This window comes from Podarcis tiliguerta, assembly GCF_965153285.1.
Source record: "Podarcis tiliguerta genome assembly, chromosome: 2".
Taxonomy (NCBI): domain Eukaryota; kingdom Metazoa; phylum Chordata; class Lepidosauria; order Squamata; family Lacertidae; genus Podarcis; species Podarcis tiliguerta.
Window position 1 is genome coordinate 60,521,698 of NC_139535.1, and position 17,289 is coordinate 60,538,986.

Below are 17,289 nucleotides of genomic sequence, written 5' to 3' on the forward strand. Positions count from 1 at the left end.
TTTTCATGTGTTTGTCAGGGAGGTGAGGAAGGTTCCTCTCCACTGAAGTGAATAAGGAATGTTTTACCAGCAGAAAAGATCCATGCTTAGTCTGGAATATCTACATCCTCAAGGAATCACTGACCTGAGATTCAAATGTGGAGTCCGTCAGATGCTTTTCTCACACTATTCTCATGAAAATAAATGGCTCTTCTAAGGAAGCAGTGCTTGGTAGAATGCACCCTAGATATATGTATCACCTTAAATGAACAATAAATGAACTCATTCCAGAGCTGGAGGCACTCTCTGTGAAAGAGCAGTGCAGGCAAACAGAACCCTGATTTCATATTCCAAATCATTTCTGGTCATAAATTTGTACCTTCCAGAGGCAGAGCAACATCTTTACTGATGAAACAAAGGAAAAACAAATTTAAAGGAAGGGGGGCAGAGAATAAACTCAGAGCAGTCGATTGTAATTTACAGGAAATTACCCCATTAATAATTCCCTGGATGCCACAGAGTGTTCATGAAGGTCAAGGGGCTAGAATGTGAAATGGGGCATTTGCTATCCACCCACCATTGCAGCCAGAATTTGGCAGAATTGTATTTCATGTGGATTCCATCTCCTTTAAATCACTGGTTACCTGTGACTTTTGAATATGTAGGCAATCATTTTATGTAGAGGAAGGGCAGTACCTCCATGGTAGAGTATCTGCTTTGCATGCAGAAGATCTGTGGTTTGATTCCCAGCACTTCCAGGTAGGACTAGGAATGTCCCTGTTAAGTTGTGGGTGAACATATCAGACGACACAGCGATTCTTCAAACAGCTCTTGTTTATTTACAGGCCAGAACAGAACTGAACTGAAGGGTTCAGCCAGCCTGCTTATATAGAGCTCCGCTACAATGCAACAGTAACCACTTTCTGTAACTATCCAATCACTGAACGTCACTTTCAATCCCTTATTTGCATATGCGGACCTGAGTGAAAACTATCTACAGTATCCCCCTGCTGGCCCAGGATGAGAACTTAAGTACATAACAGTCCCCATCCTGAAACCCCAGAGAGAAGCTGCCAGTCAGTGTGGATGAGCTAGATGAGCCAATTTTCTGATTCAGTATAAAGTAGCTTCCTATATTTATATCTATATAAACTACACTTTCGCTGTTTTTTAATGAGAGTAATAGGTTTGCTTTATGAAATGAGTGATGGGTTTCCACACACACACAAGGCCTGTTTAAGATTCTGAGAGGCCAGGAGGCTACATTGCCCATTGAGGCTCCCCTGCTTCCTCCACACTCCACCCTGGTCAGTGTTGATTTTTCCTCAGTTGGCACATCCTGTTGATGTGGGACCCTCCATGTGTGAGGCCCAGAGCAATTCTCTCTCCCTCACCACCACCACCCCCACACAGAAAAAGGAAAAGGCCCACCCTGGACACACACTCCTCCGAACCTTAAACATTTTATGAAATTGTATATGGCAGGAACCCTGCAAAGGGCTTCCAAACAAACCTGCCTTGTGTAGAAAATATTCTGTAATTCAAGAAACAGTTGTGGCCATTATTGTTTTACTCTCGGCAAACATAGCCAAGTCACAAGTGTTGTTAAGCACAGTGGTACCTCGGGTTAAGAACTTAATTCGTTCTGGAGGTCCATTCTTAACCTGAAACTGTTCTTAACCTGAAGCACCACTTTAGCTAATGGGGCCTCCCGCTGCTGCCACACTGCTGCACCGCGATTTCTGTTCTCATCCTGAAGCAAAGTTCTTAACCCAAGGTACTATTTCTGGGTTAGCGGAGTCTGCAACCTGAAGCGCCTGTAACCTGAAGCGTCTGTAACCCGAGGTACCACTGTACCTGAGACAATTATTGCTGTCGACAAAAGGAGTGTATTTCTACTCTATAGGACTGGCAACGGGGTCTTTTTGCACCCAATTACTCTTCCCTAGGGGACGCGGGTGGCGCTGTGGGTTAAAGCCTCAGTGCCTAGGGCTTGCCGATCGAAAGGTCAGCGGTTCGAATCCCCGCGGCGGGGTGTGCTCCCGCTGTTCGGTCCCAGCGTCTGCCAACCTAGCAGTTCGAAAGCACATCAAAGTGCAAGTAGATAAATAGGGACCGCTTACTAGCGGGAAGGTAAATGGCGTTTCCATGTGCGGCTCTGGCTCGCCAGAGCAGCGATGTCACGCTGGCCACGTGACCCAGAAGTGTCTTCGGACAGCGCTGGCCCTTGGCCTCTTTGAGTGAGATGGGCGCACAACCCTAGAGTCTGTCAAGACTGGCCCGTACGGGCAGGGGTACCTTTACCTTTACCTTTTTACTCTTCCCTAGAACCAACACCAGGAATTGGCATTGTTAAGCCAACAGCAGTGAGCCCCCTGATGAACGCAAAAATCCTCCATCTTGTTCCTTCATCTTGTTGCCCTCCCCTTCCCATTCTGAGCACAAGAAGCTAAGAGCCCTGCTAGGTCGAGCCAATGAGACATATAGCCCAACGCAGTGGCCAATCAGATGCAGGATCTGAGTGTGACAGCACTCCCCAGCACTTCATGGGGAATACGGCTGTCAGTGGCGACTAGTCATGATGGTTATGCTCTACCTCTGCTGTTAGAGGCAGTATGCCTCTGAATACCAGCTGCTGGGAATCGCTGGTGAGTGGAGTGCTGTTGTGCTCAGGTGCTGGTGCGGACTTCTCAGAAGACACCTGGTTGGTGGACTAGATGAGTCATTGGCTTGATTCAGCAGGTTCTTCTGAGGGAGGGAGGCCATCCTGCCTAAGGGCCTCCCAGAACCTGGATCTGACCCTGACCCCTCAGGCAACACCATCTCTCCATAATCAACCTATAGAAGCATGGCTATGCAACTGTATATCTGTTCTGGCAATCACATCCTCCATTGATCAAGCTAGCTTTTATCAGCCTGGTCCCTTAGCTCAACCAGCTACTGTAATGTAGACAAATGTCTGAATGATTTCTCTTTTCAGTCCACAGAGAAGGAAGGAGTCTCTCTAGGGCAAAAGCAGCAGGCAAAACTCCCCAGCTAAATGAGTATTGTTATGGGAGATGTTTCTGTGCTGAAAGGTGGATGCATTTTAGTGTAATGGTGCATCAGTACAAACTCTGAATACAATCCAAGATATTTTTATGCCTCTATTTCCTAGGAAGGTGCTGTAGGATTTGTACATTGGATTTGCACTATATGTGAATGATTTACACAATCCCCATGTGATCTAGTCCCTTAACTCACTTCCCAGCCCTTCTGAATTTGTTCATAATTCTACCTTCATCTCAGATGGTAAAGGGAGGGAGGAGAGCCAATCCTCTCTGTTGGAACACCAAGCTCTTAGAAGTTGAATCAGTAAAACTCATGAAGGGATGAGGTCTGGATGTCAGATGGGTACCTTCATATTCCACACACTCATAACAGTCAAATCCCTTGTGGGTTGCTTCATTGTTTAGACTTACATGCCTTTTAGGTCCCAGTACGTTTCCAAGCAGAATTCAAAGTGTTGGTGCTGACCTTTAAAGCCCTAAATGGCCTCGGCCCAGTATACCTGAAGGAGCATCTCCACCCCCATGATTCAACCCAGACACTGAGGTCCAGTGCTGACCTTCTGGTGGTTCCCTCCCTGCAAGAAGCGCAGTTACAGGGAACCAGGCAGAGGGCCTTCTTGATAGTGGCGCCCACCCTGTGGAACACCCTCCCATCAGATGTCAAGGAATAAAGAACTATCTGATGTTCAGAAGACATCTGAAGGCAGCGCTGTTTAGGAAAGTTTTTAATGACTGATTTTTCAATGTATTTTTAATGTTTTGTTGGAAGCTGCCCAATTATTATTATTATTATTAATGCAATTTCCAGACTAAACACTATGGTTCAGATTAAGAGAAGTCAAGTCTCACCTACATCCCATTCAATTGAATGGGGTGAGCAAATTGCAAGTACCTGAAATGTACTGATTTCAACAGGACCGAGACATGATTATCTGTAACACTCCAACTGATGCATCAATGGAGGGGTGAAGGCCAACGTTAAATCAGATCTCTGTGGTCTTTGGTAGGTTTGGATTTGAGACTGAGAACTGAGAGCTGGGATCAAGACTGAGATATCTTGATCCCAGCATGGCAGCCAACTTTCTGTAATGAATAATGACTAACCTAGATAGGAAAAATCACAGGCCCCTGAAGTGTCGCCACACTGTGCAGGGAATTTAGACTCCAACTACCTATTAAAGCAAATGGAAGATGACAGAGCTCACACACTCTGCCCACTCTTTAGAAAATGAAAATGTCAACATACTGCACGCTCTCCTCTGTTATTTGCCATGTAATTACATGGTAATTGATGCTTCATAACAGAAAAAAATTTGCAAAGTGTGTTTTCCCACCAGGATACAATGCCAAAGTTCGCATTTCTGATTTAAGTCGGCCTCCAGGTCTGTACCTAAATTAGCAGAAGGATTTTCTTCATTCGTCATCTTGCTTGATCTTGGGTAGCAGTTGGGATTCTGTGTTCGGGAATGTTTGGGCTGAGCAAACAAATTAGCAGAGACCAGCTTCATTAAGAACCCACAGAGGTATTTGTCATGGCTTATAATGGGAACAGTGTGCTAGCTGCAATGAATTCTGATCCCAGATCCTCACAACATGGGGCAAAAGATACAATTTCAACAGGAGAAGAAAAGGCTTCTAATTAAATCTCTGCTTGCTCTCTTCTTTTCTGGCTCAGCCTCGCCGCTTCCAAAGAAACTGGAGCAGCAGCCCGATCCGCTCCTAAACTTATGTCCCCTTCAGATTTCCTGGACAAATTGATGGGAAGGACATCAGGATACGATGCCAGAATCAGGCCTAATTTTAAAGGTATGCAGTCACTCTTGGTTTCTATTTCACCTCCATTTTGTTTTAGATCAGTACATGAAATTTGGGCTTGTTTTCACCAGATTCTGTCTGTGGGACAACAGAGCTGGACCCTGCTCCTAGATAATTAATTGCTGCCCTGTGTTTCTTCAATTCCTCCTCTTCTTCCTGTGACCACAACTCATGATCAAAGCTAATCTACAAATGTTGCAGGATAAAGCCTAAGAATTCTGAGGTGGTGGTAGAATGGACTGAAACGGTTTAAGTTTCAGAGACTGACAAGAAATTATAAATGCTCGCCCTCATAAAACAAACAAACAAAAGATTTACCAAGCAGAAAGCCAACATTTCAAGGAGAAATGTTTCCCTACCACACTAGATATCTACTTGCACTGTGTGTGTGTGTGTGTGTGTGTGTGAGAGAGAGAGAGAGAGAGAGAGAGAGAGAGAGAGAGAGAGAGAGAGAGATTAATACAGCGTATTACATAGGAGAGCATTAAAAATGTGATTCCTCTGGAATCAGTATACACTGTCTCAATCCATTCTACCCTTTTATGTCCTGCTCATATTGCTTCATGTGTAGACCTAGCCTAAGCCTGTTTCCTGGACAGGATGAAGAGCCATGCAAAGGATACTCTTGGAGAAACAAAATACTGAGAAATTCTATCAAGGAAGGATATATATAGTTATAATTTTTAAATTTTAATTGGGAAATGATTTATACTGAATTAATCCTTTTTTTAAAAAAAATCGTTTTCTAAAAATCCACAAGCATTACTCCTGGGGTTAATAACAATAGAAGTCTCCCCACCACCACTAAAGAGAGAAAAAATTGTTTCTATATTTGACAACAGCCATCCATGTATTATTAGTGCAAAAAATGGAAAACAGATAAAGTACAAACAAAGGAGGAATGACACATTACACTGTTAGAATATGCGGAGCTAGCAGGGATGACCACTAGAATAAGAAATCAAAATGATGAAAGACATAAAGAGGACTGGATCTTGTTTATGGAACATATGGGAAAGTATTCTAAGCAAACAATTTACCTAGCAGGATGGTAAGATTTTCAGCAGAGTAAGAAATAAATAAAGTATATAAAAGTTCACTGGGTGAACTAAGAAAATGTGGGGGAAAGAGGGGATAAAAGGAAACATGGAAGGATAGGCTAGGTCACAGTGGTGTCCAATCTTTTTTCAAAGAGAGCCAGATTTGATGAAGTGAAGGGCCGACAAAGGGCCGACCAATGTTGTTAACCTCTTTTTAGGATTGAAGTTGTTGAGCTTTTTAAAGGATTTCACCCCAGGAAATAAACTGCCACAGGGGCCAGTTTAAACCAGCCGGTAGGGGCCACATTAGGCCCCTGAAACAGACCTTGGGCATGCCTGGGCTAGGAAGTCAATGTTTTCTGAATTTTTGTCTATTCTTTGAAATCTTAAAAAAGATACCTTTTTCTTTATTTCAGAGATTTTTCTTTATTGTATCATCCTTGTTCATATTTTGCTGATATGGAATCCTATTAGAAAAGCAAATAAATATGAGAAAAGGAAGGATATATATTTAATTTCCTCAATTCCATGAAAGTCTCCACAGAATGGTGTTGATTTATAAAGAAGCACAAGAAATTACTTAAGCATCTATTTAGCACAATGTTCTGTCTATAATGGAAAGTCCTAACAGCCCTGGGTTCTGAGTATTCTGTTCCTTGCCATCCGCTCCCATTTGCCAGCAGTTTAATGTAATAGGCACCCACTGAGCATATCAGTGGTTGCAGTGAATATCCTACCCACTAGTCGTCAAAATTCTGATTGCCCACAAAAGAGGATCTTATCCAGAGTTCGTTATAATCTTTTTTTTATGGCAGACTTCCATGAAACAAATGTACTTTGTTGGGATGGCGGGGGTGTCACTTGCCTATTTACAAACTGCCACATGCTGATTTAATTTTGACTGGCTGCCTTTTAGCTGTAGTGATATGCTAAAAGGATAGCATATTTACACACCATGTTTTCCGATCTATGCAAAATCCCATATATTTCAATTACTCCCCTTAAAGCCTCTGCATTTAATTTAATGTCACAACTAGCTGTAAGCATCTCCTGGCAGTACGGAGGATTATAATGCATAATCTCAGCATCTTGCTAGAAACAGCTGTGAAATTCACAGGCTACGATCCAAATGCACCATACTAAGATTAGATTCATCAATGGATCTGAGATTCAGGTAGGTAGCCGTGTTGGTCTGGCGCAGTTAATCTGAGTCAGTCATGACTAACTTGTCCATTGATTTCAACAGGTCTACTCTGAGTGTGAGTCATTCCCTACCCACAGACTTTTCATGGGGTTTTCCTTATTTTTCAGTCAACGTTCCCCTGCATGCGACCTGAAACCACCCACACACATATACATATCAATCATTGTCTCTTTTGTGGTACCACTCATCATAACTATGAACCCAATCCCTCTCGCGCACAGCCAATCAACCAATGTAGCCATAAAGATTCATGACTCATCTTTTGTGGTATGTGAAGCACGAGTAAATGTCTACACATTTTGACAGGCAGAAGGAAGAAAAAGAGATGAAAAGGTGAAATGGAATTAATATGCACATGTATTTAAATTATGGGTGCTAATACACATTATGGTTGCTGCAGGAAAGTGGTGTGGTTTCTGCAGCAAATGTGTCAAGTGTGGAAGACACACAGGGCCAGCCCACCCATGAGGCAAGCCTCATGTGACAGCCAAAGGCGGCAGGATCCACAGGGGCAGATGTAGATCTTTCTCTCCCCCCTTTCTTGTTCCTGGAGTAGATATTCACTCATCCCTCCTTCCCTGGGAGGGTGTGTGTGTGCCCCATCCGGGGGTTCACCTCAGGCGCCAAAATGTATTGGTTCGGCCCTGGTAACACATGCTGGTATGCACCGTTAAATGCACATGTACATATATCTGGGACTCTTGACACATATACACAGAAGTTTAGAAGCATGTATTATTTCCACACTTTATGACAGTGTTCCCCAACCTGCTCTCCAAACGTTTTGTACTACAACTCCTATCATCCCCAGATGTGCTGGCTGGGGCTGATGAGACTTGTCATCCAAAACATCTGAAGGGCACTAGCTTGGGGAAGGCTGCTTTATGTTTTTTTTACCACTGGTGCTGCACTAGGGTTTCCTGCCCACCAGTTTAGTGGGGGACGAAGAGGAAGGGATCAGAGTTAAGGTGCTTTTAGATTGTCCACTGCTGCAGTAAACCCACAGCTGATCTGAGACAATTTCATATCACATGAAAGAATTTGCCCTTTGACAAATACGCAGCAGCTGCTCCAACATCAGCCTTGGGCAGTCACTCTGCATTTTGCCAGAGCAGTCACCCAGGCAAGACTGGCCAAAAAGAGCTGCTCTGTGTGTGAGCCCTTTTTTGATATAACATGAAACACGTTCCTATTAAGCCAAGTGAGGAATCTGATTTTTGTGGCATTAGAATACACCTTTCGTTCTTGAGAGCAATCGCGCCACGTGGAAGGGCAACTAGGCAATCAGGTGCAAAACAATTAGCCCAAACTGATGGAGTGTGTGTCTGTGTGTCTCTGTGTGTTTTAACTGCCCCGGGAGGCTGAGCAGAAGGGAAAGTTTCTATTTTTTCATGACCGATCCTCATATCCAAATTTAGCAATGATGAGCCTTGAGCCATCTCAAGCCTTTGAACATCAAGCTACCCATAAAGACACGCAAACTTGGGTGCCCCAGATACGAGTGGAGTCCGACTCTCACAGCTGCCACTTCCCTGGAGCCACGTTGCAGCTTGTCAACAGAGCCGAGATGGCTGTGCTCATAGTGAACCCTTCCCTCTATCCCACAGGGATCCCATGTGGCCAGTGGAGAACTTAAGATGAGGCACTTGCCTACTCTTAGCTCAGTCATTCTCCTTACCTCGTGCCAGCTGCCTCTGTCAACACCTCCCAAATCTGATTGTAATGTTTGCTTCTGCCCTGGCAACCAAAAAGAAGAGTCGTGAGGCCAAATGTTGGGGTAAAGGTTGTATTTATTGAAATATGACAAGTTGGAGAAACTGCAAGTAAATTAACCAAAATCAGAAAGCATGGGCAGGTGAGGATTTTATCTAACTCTGGTAGATCCCTCCAGATCGCTAGGCATGTGATACAGACAACATAAGCTGGGTTTCCCCAATGAAGGATGAGGAGGAAACGACGTGAGCCTTGAATATAAAGCCCACTGTCCAGTGTTTACTCAAAGTGTGCATATCAGACTTAAAGGGCACCCCCACACACAAGTCCCAGCAGGGATAAAGTACTGGCAGACCCCTAAAGGGTGCTCTTGTCTCAATAGTGCCTACAGTTTTCTCCCTCACTTCCTCATCTACCCAGATTGAGTGCTCCATGAGAAACTCCTGTCTGCCATTCACCAAATTGCCAGTTGAATTAGTCCCAGCAGTGTGGAATAGGTGGGGAAAGGAGGAATTATAAGGGCTAATCAAAGAATCTCCCCACCCCTTAAAAAATCCTACTCAGGTCCTTCAACACGCAGCTAACCAAAGCACCATACCACAAAGGGGGAGGGAGAGAAGGCACAGGAAAAAGGCTACGAGGAGGAGAAGGCTTATAAAGGCAGGTTCCCAACTGCTTCCTAATTGGCCACCAGACCCCACATAATTCCCCCTCCCTTTGGGAGCCAACCGCCCACATCTTTTGAAAAAGGAGGGTTGAGGGCAAACACACACCCCCACCAAAGGGCAGGAATAGGACTGCCATACGTCCTGGAATTTACATCTGGGGTGCATTTCTGAAAGGCGGTGCTTTGTCCTGGATCTTAGGCAAGTCAGTTGAAAAATCACGGTTTTTGTGGTTTTTGTAAAATAAAATAAAAAGAAGCAGCAGCTCAACAACTTTTGGGATGTTCTGGTCTGAAAATTGGAACCCTAGGCAGGAAGACTCCCTTTCTGAGATCCTTAATGGTTCCCTGGTAACTAATGATGATGATGACACAAATCAACAAGCTACGTTTGTTGGCTTCAGTCTCTAATGTGTGGTCGTCTGTGCTGTGAGGAGCAAATAAACAAACTGTGCTGAACACCAAGGAACTATTAACTACTGCAATTACTCCTGCAGTCCAGTTGCAAAGAGGCATGTTATTATTCATTGCATTGAATTTATAGATCACCCTACCTCAAAGGCTGAGAGGAAGTATAACAGAATACATACAAAACCTTCTGCTGAAATTAAGTCGAAATCCAATTCACTAGCTAAATATAACAGAAACAACAACAGCAAACCCCAGAAACTGCCAGCTTAAATCTGCTCACACATGGACTAAAATAAGCAGCTCTAGATGCTCAGGGCTTTGGAAACTTGCAAGGCAAAGCCCAACAAAGCTGATATGGTCTGATGAAACTGGATTTGGAAGTCTTCTTCAGTAAACTAGTGGTGTGAATATGCATAAACAAGACCATGCAGTAGCTGCTTAACAGTTTGCCACACAGTACCTGCAACCACAAGAAGAAGAGCTAATATTCTGTAGCTACCAATCACGTGATTAAGTGCAGTCCCGTTACCCTTTCGCTTCAGCAGCTTTTCAAGCAATGTGGCTAGGTGGTCCATAATGCCTGACTTAACTGTGTGTTTAGAGTTACCTGCAAGAAGGCTCTGAACTGAAGGGGAACCTGTGACTCCCCAGATGTTGCTGGACTACAACTCCCTCCAGTTCTACCCATGATAAGGAGTAGTAGGCTGACAACATCTGGAATATCACAGGTTTCCCACTCCTGGTTCAGAGGCTGTGGATGAGCACTTCGCCATACAGTTCCAGGTGGCATGTGGCACAGTTGAAGTTGCTACCACATGACACCTGGATATGAGGTGTTTTACTGATGCGAGGCTGAGGTTGAGAGTCTGGCCCAAGGCTGGGGGTTTTAACTCATGGGTTTGCATCCAGTTAAGTGCCGTGGGTTAAACCAAAGCCTAGGACTTGCCAATCAGAAGGTCGGCGGTTCGAATCCCGGCCATGGGGTGAGCTCCCGTTGCTCGGTCCCTGCTCCTGCCAACCTAGCAGTTCGAAAACACGTCAAAGTGCAAGTAGATAAAAAGGTACCACTCCAGCAGGAAGGTAAACGATGTTTCCGTGCGCTGCTCTGGTTTGCCAGAAGCGGCTTAGTCATGCTGGCCACATGACCCAGAAGCTGTACGCCAGCTCCCTCGGCCAATAAAGCGAGATGAGCGCCACAGCCCCAGAGTCAGTCACAACTGGACCTAATGGTCAGGGGTCCCTTTACATTTACCTTTAAGTGCCACTCACAGTAGACCCATTAAAGGACCTAAGTGGGCCATGCCCATTCATTTCAGTCAGCCTACTCTGCATACAACCCTTGCCATACAAAAGGCAATTTTAAATTTGCCATTTGGCTTCTATAAGCCATAGATGAGGGGTTCAGGGACCTCTGTTCCCAGGGGCCAACTGTGAACCCTTCACGCCTCTCTCACTCTCTTCTCTCTGGCCCTCATGACTCATTCCAGGCCACACTGGCCATGCTGACCTCACTTTTCACTCTCCTTGGGTGTCTTTGGTGGGCTGGAATAAATCCTGGAAGTCTGCCTCTGGCTCCACCCACCTTTTCTCTGGCCCTACCCACTACTGACATGTGACCCCTGGAAGATTCCTGGGAAGGGAATGCAGCTCTCGGGCTGTAAAAGGTTCCCCATTTCTGCGATTATGACACAAATATGTCTGGTTACCCAGCTAAAAAAGAAGGCTTCAGATACTGGGAGAAAACCAACAGAGGGTTAAAAGGAATCCACCGCAGGAAGGTCTTCCCACTCCAGCACACACGTATACACAAAAGAAATTAAACTTTAATATTTAATGAAATATATACATTACCCTTCTGCTGAAGGCAGTTGTATTGTAATTTTATGCAAGATAATTTAATTTCAGATTTATTTCAATGAACTGCACCTTCCCCCCATGGGGGCAGTTCGCTGGCTTCGTCTGTCACACATAAATCAGTATCCAATTTATATGAAAGTCACAGCAGCAGCTTTGCAGAACTTGAGCTTGTAGCTTTCTGAGCACATCATTTAAATGAGCCAGCAATAAGTCACAGAGGCGTTTTAATGGTTTAGATTTAAATGAAAATAATACCATGGCCGCCCAGAATCAGTTCCTTTCTTTATTCATGATAGTTAAAATTAAAAGCAAGGGGGAGGAGAAAAACGCCTTTTTGTGGGTGAAGCCCACAGTGGGCGCTTCAAATGATGTGTTTATTGAGCATTAATTCTTGTTCATGGGGAGATTAGAGGACACTGGCTATTTAATGAGCATTCATTCCAATTTGTTTACAGGGAGATTAGATGGTGTTGTGTCATGGCAAGTGTTACCTAACACTCTCCAGCACATCTTCTCATCATATTCCTTACCATAAAAATTCATATTCCTTACCATAAAATTTTTTAACAGGCTGGCACATATTCAGCATGGAGAGATCTATGGATCAGAGGCCAGTTGACATGATGGGGAGCCACTGACCGTGCACATAAACAGATAAAAATCACTGTTTGTTTGTTTATTTGTTAGTTTTTGGTTTGTTGCATAGAATAGACCTAAGATCATCATAAACTCATCTACCTCCAAATCCCCTTCTTCATATTGCTATGCACACATAGCAAAGTAGAATTGGATAGGAAACATTTTTTCCCCCGTGTGACAAGGATACAATCTTTGTCCCCACCTACCAAGTACAGTCGTACCTTGGAAGCTGAACGCCCTGGCACTCGAACGTTTTGGCTCCCGAATGCCGCAAACCCGGAAGTGAGTGTTCCAGTTTGCAAACGTTCTTTTGGAAGCTGAATGTCCGGCACGGCTTCCGTGGCTTCCGATTGGCTGCAGGAAGCTCCTGCAGCCAATCAGAAGCCGCGCCTTGGAAGTCGAACATTTTGGAAGTCAAACAGACTTCCTGAATGAATTCCGTTCGGCTTCCAAAGTACGACTGTACTATATTCTGCACGGGAAGATACTCATGAATGGGGATGTCCGAGAATTCCAATAAAAAACAGAAACAGAGGGAGAAAATGCCAGTGTTGTTTATTATTATTATTATTATTATTATTATTACTACTACTACTACTACTATTACTATTACTATTGCTATTACTATTACTATTACTATTATTTATACCGCGCCCATCTGGCTGGGTTTCCCCAGCCACTCTGGGCGGCTTCCAACAAAATATTAAAATACAGTAGTCCATCAAACATTAAAAGCTTCCCTAAACAAGGCTGCCTTCAGATGTTTTCTAAAAGTCTGGTAGCTGTTGTTCTCTTTGACATCTGGTGGGAGGGCGTTCCACAGGGAGGGCGACACTACCGAGAAGGCCCTCTGCCTGGTTCCCTGTAACTTGGCTTCTCACAGTGAGGGAATCGCCAGAAGTCCCTTGGAGCTGGACCTCAGTGTCCGGGCAGAATGATGGGGGTGGAGACGCTCCTTCAGGAAATCAAGGGTTGGGTCTTTAAAAACTAAGGGACATTCCATGTGGGTCCATGGAAGGTAAGTAGTAAGCAGACACAAGCCTTGTTGCTCATGCAGCACACCTGTGTAGACATCAGCCTTCACTTCCAATTTCCCAGCTTTGTGGAGCTTGAACCAACATAGCATATTACCCTTGTGATCTTAAACTGGCAGATTTTTTTTAAAAAAAGAACAGAGTTAAGGCACGAGTTCTGGCCTGTTACAGAGAGTACCTAATTCAAGCAGGGACTTTCAGATCAGGGATTATTTAAGAAACCTCCCCTTTAAAACTCAGCTGAAAGTTCAACCTGGAAACCCAGAATCCATAGCATAGAAAAGGGGTCAGCAACCTTTTTCAACCGGGGCCATTCCACCGTCCCTCAGACCATGTGGTGGGCCGGACTACATTTTTTTTTGGAGGGGGGGGGAATGAACGAATTCCTCTGCCCCACAAATAACCCAGAGATGCATTTTAAATAAAAGGGCATATTCTACTCATGTAAAAACACGCTGATTCCCAGACCGTCCATGGGCCAGATTGAGAAGGTGATTGGGCTGCATCCGGCCCACGGGCCTTAGGTTGCATATCCCTGGCATAGAATTTACCGGTATATCAGCTTTGTGGGGAAGGACAAGGAAAACATCCTTTACCATAATTGATGCAGCCTCCAGGTGGCCAGGGGCCATAGCTTTCAATACAGCCACCCGTAGTGAGAGCACTGGAGCATGGTGAAGTTTATTTGCTGCATATGAACTGCCAGACAAAAGCTGGGAAAGACATTAGTTCTCCGTTCACATCTGGCAAACGTCGGGCACTTTTAAAGAAAGGCTTCAGATACACTAAACCTTGAGGCCTTCCAGCCTGCAGCTAAAATGAAGGCTATAATATTGCCAGCTCTCCCCAAAGGAGGAAGTGGTACCAGCTCATCAGCATATGTTAATATATGTGAGTACTTAGGTTTTAAATGTCTTGCAGTGAGACAAGAATGAGAAAAGATAAAGAAGGGTCATGGCTCAGTGGTAGAGCATCTGCTTTGAATGCGAAAGGTCCCAGGTTCAATCTTCAGCTTCAGGTAGAGCTGCGATAGGCTTCCTATCTCAAACCCTGGAGAGCCCCTGCCAGGCTGTATTTGAAATGCACAGGGGTCATGTTTCAGAATGTACTATTGTGCATAGCAGTTTGCAATCGTACACACCTTCATGCAATAATGGCAGCTGCTATCTGTGTTATCTGTACACAGAGGTGGGCATGCTTTCACACGAGTGTGCAACAGTGGTCTCTATTCCTCTCAATCAGGGTCCACAGACCCTTTTTATATCTGTATACAGAGATTGCTACATTATCATACAGCTTCCTGTTTTATGTATGACTTTAAGCATGTAGTCTGCCTTTGACCACAAGCTTTTTCTTTGAAAAATTCCAAGAGCTGCATCACTGAGCCAGATCAGGACCTTTACACGGGAGGATGAGGGTGGTCAGGAAGTTTTATTCATTTACTATCCACTGTGTGCCAATCCAGATTGGGTTCTCCACACTGACAATTTGCATTGAAATAAAAACTCCCATTTGCTTCAGTGCAAATTGCAGGCAAGCAGGGGCCGGTCCAGATCAGCACCACAGCAGGGAGGAAAAGATGGAAGCTTTACTACTCTCCCCACACAAACATACCAGGACTCGGGGAGCTCACCCTGGCAATTTATAGAAAACAAAGCCTGCACACACAAGCAGCAGCAGAGCAAGCCAATTGGGTGCCTGGGGCAGCGCGCATGCCCTGTGCCCAGGGGCAGGGGCAGCCGCTCGCAGGACGAGGCGAGCAGGGACATGACAGGACAGGACACTCCACAGTGCCTCCAAGGAGTCTGCCTGCCTCCTCTCACTCATCCACCCTACAGCTGAGGGGAAGGCAGCGGGCGGACAGTTTGGGGCAGCGTGGAGCCTGCGGGCGCCGAAGCCATCATGTCACTCCCAGGAGAGACACTTGGCTCAGGTGCGCTGCAGGCTCGGTGGTGAGTGCCGCCTGGCATTTTGTCACCCCCCCCCTCAGTGGTGACACCCTGGGCAGCCCGCCTCCACCACACACCCCTTCCTCCACCCCTGCACACAAGCAAACAATGTGATTAAAGACACAGGTCCTGAGGGAGTCTGGGGTGGTGTTTTTTTGAACATAAGGCTCATTTACTGTAGTGAAACCTGCTCCCAGATTAATGCTCACCTAGCACCAGGACCTTTGTAAGCCTGTCAGCAGCCTGGCACACTCCTGCAGTAATCATGTGTGGAACGCTGAAAGTTCAAGGGTACAGCAATCAAATGTAGGAAAATCACTTTACCGGCATGCATGTGTGAGCCAGACCTTTGCTTCCATAAGGGAATCCTGGAGGAATTCAGTGTGTCTAGACTGCCAGTTACAGCTGTTTCCCAGCAAGACCTTTGAAGCGGGATAGAGCTCTCCTCGCCCTTTTCCCCTTCATGTGCAGTCATCCAGAGCCTAGCCCTGAATATAGATTGATACATTATCCTCACTGAATTTTGCAGTCTGCTGCTGCTATTCACAAAAGATTTATTTATATTTGGAAGAGGGTGGCTGGCCTGCTTAATCCTGTAATCTCTCCAAGGTAGAACTGTAAGTAATAACAGGTATTAAAACAAAGGTGAAATGGAGCAAAGCTCTGAGTGGCACATTTCAGATCGTTTTGGCATGCGCTGCTAGATAGTCAGGCCTCTGCCTCTAATCTTCACTCTGGTTGGAGTCCTCACTGCTCCCCTGGCCTGGGTGCCCTTTGTCACTCCCTGATTGGAAAGGGCATGCTAAGCTTTCTGTCCTTTTTGTCCGAAGTGATTTCTCAGACTTTTATCATCTAGATGCAATGAGCTAAAGGTCTTTAGGTGATGTAACTCCGTGCTCAGTTTACACCACGTCCCTTCCTGTTATCTAATAAGGCTGATTCTGAAAAAGTGAATGGCGCAAAAGGAAGATAGGGCACAAAGCAACTCCCTTTCTGAACACTTAGATTGATCCAAGCCTTAAAGCCCATTGAGCTACACACACTGTAATTGACCAGAAAACAGTGGCCACAGCATCAGATGGGTCCTTAGGTTATATAATTCTTGCCTACCTTCCAGAGGCAAGCATAAAAGCCCTCTGGTCTAACTATATAGACTAGATGCATGGATGGGAAGCTTATATGTGGACAATTACTACATGTGCAAGCTTTGTGCACAATGCAACCAACAAATATGAGTTGGTGGAAGTCACAAGTGCTATTCAGGTCCTGCTTGCAGTCCCCCCCCCCCTTAGGCACCTGGCTGACCACTGAGAAAACAGGATGCAGGACTGGATGGGCCTTTGATCTCATCCATCACAGGTCTCCTTATGTTCTTAAGAACAAGCAAAAGTTTGGCCATTATGGGTTTTTTTGTCCTTTTTTTTAAATATTAAGAACATATTACAAAACAGCAACCCTTAGCACAATATCCCATGTCAAAAACAGATTGACAGACATCACATCAATATAGGTTTGTGCCAGACAACTTCTTTATTGAACGTTCACCCTGATTTGCTTGCACAAAGCTTATATAGAGGTTAGATTATATCTGGTTTTCATTGAGCATTCATTCTGATTTGTTTGTGGGGAGGTGCTACGTCAACAAACATTCATCACAATCTGCTTTCAGGGTGTTCATACAACTTCTTATTCATCCATTCCTATCACACATTTCAATGCATTTCCCCCTCACTTTTCAAACCGCAAAATGGCCAATTCTTTTTATTTTGAAGAGAATTTATTGCTCTGGGGGAATAAAACCCATTACAGTGGAACCTCTACTTACCACCATAATCCATTCTGGCGGCCCGTCCTTTAGGCAAAACGGGTCTCTGGTAGAAGCACCATTGTGTGCATGTGCAGACGGTGGCAGCCGCTTCTGTGTGTGCGTGAAT

At 44.9% G+C, this 17,289-nt stretch overlaps 1 protein-coding gene across 2 annotated transcripts in view; it reads left to right on the forward strand.

Moving 5' to 3' along the window:
* GLRA1 (glycine receptor alpha 1) overlaps window positions 1–17,289 on the forward strand; it is an 89,252-nt gene that overhangs the window by 28,148 nt on the left and 43,815 nt on the right. For both annotated transcript variants that reach the window (XM_083423332.1, XM_083423333.1), the window contains exon 2: window positions 4,705–4,835. In XM_083423332.1, the coding sequence (XP_083279458.1) occupies window positions 4,705–4,835 (131 nt within the window). The remainder of the gene's footprint in view (window positions 1–4,704; window positions 4,836–17,289) is intronic.